The sequence below is a fragment of the Sinocyclocheilus rhinocerous genome, unplaced genomic scaffold (assembly GCF_001515625.1).
Source record: "Sinocyclocheilus rhinocerous isolate Xijiao unplaced genomic scaffold, SAMN03320098_v1.1 scaffold2019, whole genome shotgun sequence".
Taxonomy (NCBI): Eukaryota; Metazoa; Chordata; class Actinopteri; order Cypriniformes; family Cyprinidae; genus Sinocyclocheilus; species Sinocyclocheilus rhinocerous.
In genome coordinates this window covers 243,628-251,126 of record NW_015660491.1, presented here as the reverse complement: position 1 = coordinate 251,126, position 7,499 = coordinate 243,628, and the positions used below count along the sequence as shown (strand labels likewise).

General features: G+C 36.7%; 1 protein-coding gene across 1 annotated transcript in view; it reads right to left on the bottom strand.

The window, feature by feature from the left end:
- The window catches only part of LOC107724981 (protein unc-13 homolog A), a 54,822-nt gene that overhangs the window by 44,615 nt on the left and 2,708 nt on the right, over positions 1 to 7,499 (bottom strand). Inside the window, exons 2-4 of the mRNA XM_016534093.1 lie at positions 5,668 to 6,648; positions 4,503 to 4,605; positions 1,124 to 1,170 (exon numbers count right to left, since the gene is read on the bottom strand). Of these exons, the coding sequence (XP_016389579.1) occupies positions 1,124 to 1,170; positions 4,503 to 4,605; positions 5,668 to 6,648 (1,131 nt within the window). The remainder of the gene's footprint in view (positions 1 to 1,123; positions 1,171 to 4,502; positions 4,606 to 5,667; positions 6,649 to 7,499) is intronic.

Here is a 7,499-nt window from a genome sequence, read left to right as displayed (position 1 = left end):
GACGTCATCAAATTGCGATCGGTTCGTGAGATCGGCCAAGTTAGTGAGTACCGATCGAGTCATAAAATGTGATTATCGGCCAATATCGATCTCCGGCCAAACGATCGGAGCATCCCTAAAAACTGTGTTATGTTATTCTCCATAAACACTTGAGTATATGAGTATACAAGAACATAAGATCAACATCATGTACACTTAACTGTTGTCTTTGTTAGGGCTGCAACAACTAATCGATAAAATAGATAATAATCGATAATGAAAATCGACAACAAATGTCATTATTGATTAGTCGCGTCTGCCCACTTTTGCTGATATATCTGTTATTGGATGCTAAAATTAGGTTTAAAAGTCAACATGTAATTCAAGTATTTTATGATAGCAACTGTAAAGGGATAACAGAGTGTGACTGAATATAAATGTTAGACGTTTTTTACATTTACAGAATAAAGAAATGACAGGAACAGGTGACTGTGTTCAGAGTGAATGTGTGTGCTCCTGCAGAACATTCCTCTTATCAGTTTGTGTTTTTTTTTACTATCTTCATCATTATTATTTCCACTGTCCTTTGTCCATTTGTCTGTTTAAACTGTGCTTTATAACTCTTTTACACATCATGTATAGCACAGAGATATATTCAGCATACAGTATGTTTTCGTAGCGTTCAGTTGGCACGTTTGTTTGAAGGACAAGGAATGTGGAATAGTGTTTTGTCAATTAAAAAAAAGTTTTTTTTTTATCTGATTATTCGAAAAAATAATCAGCTAACTAATCGATTATCAAAATAATCATTTTGCAGCCCTTGTCTTTGTATGTTGTTGACTGCACTAAAAACAGCTGGTGGAAATGAGCTTTGACTTACCCTCTTTTACACATCATGTATAGCACAGAGATATATTCAGCATACAGTATGTTTTCGTAGCGTTCAGTTGGCACGTTTGTTTGAAGGACAAGGAATGTGGAATAGTGTTTTGTCAATTAAAAAATAGTTTTTTTTTTATCTGATTATTCAAAAAAAATAATCAGCTAACTAATCGATTATCAAAATAATCATTAGTTGCAGCCCTTGTCTTTGTATGTTGTTGACTGCACTAAAAACAGCTGGTGGAAATGAGCTTTGACTTACCCTCCTTTACCAAACCACAGCGACTGAGAGTCTGTCTCTCCTCGTGCCTGAGAGAGAGAGAAACATTTTATTAGCTAATGATCAGAGTCTAAATATTTTCTGTATTCAACACAGACACTGCAACACAACAAGCTTTACAACAACAAACCAGGGTTATAATCATTAACTAAAAGTGACCCTAGTAAAAAGGTAATTTAATACATTTATTTCATACTAAGTATAGTTCAAATCTATTATAATATCGGTCTTTAAATGCAAGATATTTAAAGTGTACCTGATGCATACTTGCAATAGTTCCACTTTAGCACAATCAAATATACTTCAGTATATCTTTAGTTGGACTTCAGCACAATTAAAGTGCATTAGGTACAAAATTAGTTGTTCCAATTTAGCAGACTTTAAGTATAGCACTAAAAGTACAACTGCAGGGTATTTTTATCACATGCAGAAATATGTAAATGTATTTGTAGTATACTTAGCATGAAATAAATGCATTTCAAATACATTTTAGTATATTTATTTTTCACTAGGGGAAACCACTATTGTATTTGAAATATAATAAACATTAAATGAATCAATATATATGTTTAGTTTAACTTCAAGTACTAAAATAACTAAATCTACCTGAAATAAAAAATAATAAAAACTATATAGGCATTTAAAAAAAACTAAATAAAAATGGCAAAACACCATTTAAATTACTAAACACTTAAAATTATAAAACTAAACTAAAACTAAATTAATAACACAAAATATGAAAATAAAAATAAAACTTAAAAATGAATAAAAACAACAAAAAACAGTACATCACACTAAAAAACACTGCAATAAACACTGAAAAAAAATCTCTTCAGCAATGAGGCCAATGAAATAACATCAGAAGGAAAGCAGTAAAAGATCATTCAATGAACAATAAAGTATTTAACTGGCATTAAATACAGTATTTAACAAATGAGCAATGTGTTTCAGCTATTTTACAACCAACTATACCAATCACCCTCCTCTCTAGATATTAGCCTCGACCATCAACAAAATCATATTAGTTGAACATTAGTGTTTAAACGCACTGAAGACCCTTCTTATAAAATAAAACTTAAGCTGGCATTCATTTCAAAACGTAAATAAAAGTCTGCCAATAAAAGTATTTTAGCAGCTATATTGCTATAGCATCTCAATTTCTTTACATTAAAATATTATTTATTTTGAGTGCAATAATCTACTATTTGTGAACAAACACAAGTTGATTTTTCTTTCTGAAGGCACCGAATTGTGAATCACTCGTTTTGTTGACTTAATTATGTCACTAAACTAAAGTGGACAACAAAAACTCTCCCAAATCATATATAAACTATAAACATATATAAACATGTTATAAACTTTCGTGTAGTGATCTCGTCTTTAATAATGTTTTCAAAACGTTAGCACAAAAACTTTATTTATACATCGTTGATGGAACGGATTTTTTTTTTTTTCGGAAATATTCCCATAATGTTTGCAAAATTCTACAATGGAATGTTGCCTTAAAGGGATAGTTCACCCAAAAATGAAAATTACCCCATAATTTACTCACCCTCAAGCCATCCTAGGTGTATATGACTTTCTTCTTTCAGATGGCTCTTGCAAGCTTTATAATGACAGTGAATGGGTGTTATTTTTCAATAGTCCAATAAAGTGCATCCATCCATTATAAAAAGCGTCCCACGCGGCTCCGGGGGGTGAATAAAAGCCTCCTGACTCATGAGAACCGACGTTTGTTTACAGGAGCAAAGGAAGCAAAGTTTCCTTACTTTAGCAAAGGAAAACCAGTCTCCTCTTGGCTTATATCGAAATCCTCCCACATTTTTTTTTTACAAATTCTCGTTTTGTACTTATAATTTGTGACCAGTGTTTTGTTTTGCTCTCTCTGCTGTGCTTCCGCATTCGTCACTTCTCACCGGACCTTACGCTACGCCTACGTCATCCGCCAGAATGAGCGCGCGACAGTTAGCGGAAGCTAGAGATTACGGTTTATAAAGTTTTAAATATGGATAATTTTCTTACAAAAACGCATTGATTCGCTTCAGGAGGCCTTTATTCACCTCCGGAGCCGCGTGGGACGCTTTTTATGATAGATGGATGCACTTTATTGGACTTCTTTTGGACTATTGAACAAAAACACCCATTCACTGCCATTATAAAGCTTGGAAGAGCCAGGGTAATTTTTAATATAACTCCTATTGAATTCGTCTGAAAGAAGAAACTCTTATACACCTAGGATGGCTTGAGGGTGGGGTATTTTCCTGGGGTAATTTTCATTTTTGGGTGAACTATCCCTTTAATGTTTGCATAACCAAAAAAAAAAAGATTTAAAAAAATTGACATTTTAACGTTAACATTCACATAACAAAAACCGAGACAAAAAAAAGTTTTTAAAACATTTGAAAAACTGGACGTTTTTAACATTCAGATAACTTTTGCATTATAAAAATGTTTTTTTTTTAAAACCTTTTTGAAAACATTTTAAAAAACTGGACATTTTGAACGTTCAAAGAACATTCAGAAATAAGGTTTCATTATAACATTCTGGGAACATTAGCAAAACGTTCTTTTAGCTGGGATGCAGTGATTTTGTGCTGTTTGCAATTACATAAAAAAACATGAAATGTAATTTTTGATGAGTGGCTAAGGCTATTTCAGCTGATATTTTACACAGGTCAAAAACTCACACAAAACCACCACAGAACGTTCACACCACTAACAACGGACCCACCTGACAGTCTCGTCCAATCATGGCTCATCTGAGCGAACATGCAAATCGCTAAAGCAATGAAAAGAGACTGGAAAGACGACAAAACGCCGGGATACAAACAGACAACAAAAGGATAAAGAGTCAACAGAATAACGCACACAAAAAAGAAGCAAAGAGGACGTGGCAAACTGCAAAATAATTATGACAGCGGTTAGAGTGCCGTTAGCATTAGCATGGTTTTTCATCGCATTATAAGCACCGAGAAAATGTGTATGAAAATATAAAAACAGTGTTTGCAACCCATTTTACTTCCATAACGTGACACATTTCTGAATAAAACTGAGAAAATGAATGTGAGTTTTGTGGAGATTCGATTTAAGTGACAAGCATCTTTTTTCAGGTGAAATAGCGTGGACGAAAACGCTCACAACACCAGGAATGTATTCAAGAAGTAAACTGGGTCAGTTCTGATTTCTTGAATTCATTCTGATTTCAAGCATTTTGTGGCTGTGATTTGTACTTTCCTACACACTCCTTTATGAAACAAGAGCAATCTAAATTTCTGTGCATAAATCAAGACATAAATCAACATAATAAACTCTGTCTAGGTCCAGTAATAGTGTAGACTTGCTACAGAAATGTAAGTCTCACCTCCTGCAACTGCTGTCGGACTTTCTCAAAGAGTCGTAACCAGTTCTCTTTAGCTCTGACCGCCGGATCCACCGGCTCCTTCGGCTCCTCCGTCACCAGTTCACTGCACAGACAAACAAGACTTTTGCATGTATAATGCAGCAAAATTAGTCTAACAATTCCCTCGCCTAACTATGCTATAAAAAACAGCGTTAATTCATCAAATAAATACAGTTTTGCTGTTTTTTTTCTGTCCAGGCTGGTCAGGTTTACTGGTTTTAAAGTGGTTTTGGACACTAATCAGCTGGTCAGGCTGGAAGACACGCGGGTTGACCATCTAAACCAGGCCAAATATCCTAAAAACAGCTTTTAAATGATTTAATAATTGTGGTTTGTGTGTTTTAGGTGGCCAAGTTAGTCTGGTTTTCTAGTTTTAAAGTGGTTTTGGCCACTTATCAGCTGGTCAAGCCCAAAGACAAGCTTGTCGACCATCTAAACCAAGTCAAAAAGCCTAAAAACAAGCTTTTAAATCATCCAATAAATGTGGTTTGTGTGTTTTAATGGCCAAGTTAGACTGGTTTGCTGGTTATAAAGTGATTTTGGACACTAATCAGCTGGTCAGGCTGGAAGACACGCTGGTTGACCATCTAAACCAGGTCAAATATCCTAAAAACAGCTTTTAAATCATCTAATAATTGTGGTTTGTGTGTTTTAGGTGGCCAAGTTAGTCTGGTTTTCTAGTTTTAAAGTGGTTTTGGCCACTTATCAGCTGGTCAAGCCCAAAGACAAGCTGGTCGACAATCTAAACCAAGTCAGAAATACAAAAACATCTATTAAATCATCCAATAAATGTGTGTTTTACTGGCCAAGTTAGTCTGGTTTGCTGGTTGTAAAGTGGTTTTGACACTAATCAGCTGGTCAGGCTGGAAGACACGCTGGTCAACCATCTAAACCAGGTGAAATATCCAAAAAACATAAATTAAATCATCCAATAAATGTGGTTTGTGCGTTTTAGATGGCCAAGTTAGTCTGGTTTGCTGGTTGTAAAGTGGTTTTGGACACTAATCAGTTATCAGGCTGAGAAACAAGCTGCCTGACCTGGAACCTTGTTCAATCACCATTACCAGTAAAATTTTGCTTGTGAACATCTTGGAACAACAAAGAGTTATTGAGATATTTGTGGCACCTCTCAGGTTCAGGTACCGGTTCCTCCTCTTCAAAAGGAGGAGATGGAGGTGGACTCTCAATCTTTATTTCCTCATTTGGAGGTTCTTCCATGTGAAAGTCGTCTTCTTGAAGTGGAGGTTCCTCCTCCATTGGTGGCTCTACTGTGGGCAGTTTCTCCTCGGTCGGGGTTGGAGGTTTAGGTTCTGGTGCAGGAGGTTTGGAGTTGGTTGTTGGGGCAGGAGTGGGAAGCTCAAGGGATTTGGTTGTAGGTGGAGGCATCTGTTGGGTGGCAGGAGCAGGAGGTTGAGCCATCTGAGGCTGGGATTGTGTTGTTACGGGTTGAGCTGGAGGTTGGGATTGAGTTGCTGGTGGTGAAGGAGTAGATCCACCCAACCCAAACACGGCAGTCAATGGCTTAGCCATAGCGAAGAAGGACTGAACCGAAGGGATCGGGCCTGAGGACTGCTGTTGGGGTGGTGCTTGTTTTTGGGGGGTGGGAACTTGTTGGTTTGGGGGTTTGGGTTGTGTCTGACTGGACGGTTGAACTGGAGGTTGGCTGGCGTTTTGAGACTGTTGGTGAAGCGAGGCCTGTTTCTCCAGAGGAGGTCTGGTGGTTGATGGGACGTCTAGCGTTGGGGCGGTGCTGGATGGTGTTGGGGTGAACGGAAGCTCTTGGTCCCCATCCACCGGATACAAATCTTCATCGACGTAGTTGAAGTCCTCCTCGCCCTCGAACATGTCCACCTCCTCTGGATACAGGTCAGCATCTTCTTCCTCATATAGAGCACCTTCTTCTCCTCCGTCTTTACTGTAGGCGCATTCGTCGCTGTACGCTCCCTGTGTCTCGTCCCAGTCGGGCGAGCCCTTGCTGTAGGACACAGACGAGTGGCAGGAGTGGTATGAGTCGTTCTCGTCGTAAAGTTCTCGCTCGCCGTACTCTTCGCTCAGTTGAGAACTACAGCGGCTAAGCTCGGCTGAGGATGCATAGCTCCCGGTCGGGCTGGAGAAGGACGGAAAGTGAGCGAAAGATTAGGCAGAACAAGAGAAATAGACCGGCATGCTCTTTCTAAAATTTAGAAAGTCTACACACATTTTACGCAAACAATTTGGTCATTGTTGACTGTACGTCATTTCCTCCGGCATTATATGAATGCACTACTGTATTGGCGGCTGTTTTATTTTATTTCAGATACTACACTGCAAAACGTGATGTTCTTCCTCAGAATTTTTTTGTTTTTCCAGTACAAATATCTAAATATTCTTAAATCAAGACATATTTACTTGAGATGACATAATGACATCTAAAAAACTGATCAAAATGAAGTGAGTATAGGCTTAAAATTAGAAAAAATATCTGCCAGTGGGGTCAGAAAAATAAACCTATTTTCTCTGAATTATGTTTTTTTTCCTGACCTCATTGGCAGATATTTTTTCTCCTTTTTTTTTCTAATTTTAAGCAACTTTTTCCATTTTTATTTTATTTTTATCCATAAACTCACTTCATTTTGATGAATTTCCCAGAAAATAAGACATTATGTCATTTTGCATCACAAGTACATCTTGATTTATGAATGTTTAGATATTTGTACTGGAAAATTGGACAAAAATATTATTCTGATATCACTGATTTCAGATACTACACTGCAAAAAGTGATGTTCTTCCTCAGTATTTTAGTCTTGATTTTCAGTACAAATATCCAAATATTCTTATAAAAAGACATACATAATGGCATTAGATAAGAACTTTAAGTCTTGTTTTTTTTTGAGAAACTGATCAAAATTAAGTGAGTTTATGCTTTATAGTTGCCTATATGCCATATAGCCTATATAGGATTCGAAAACAGTAAAACT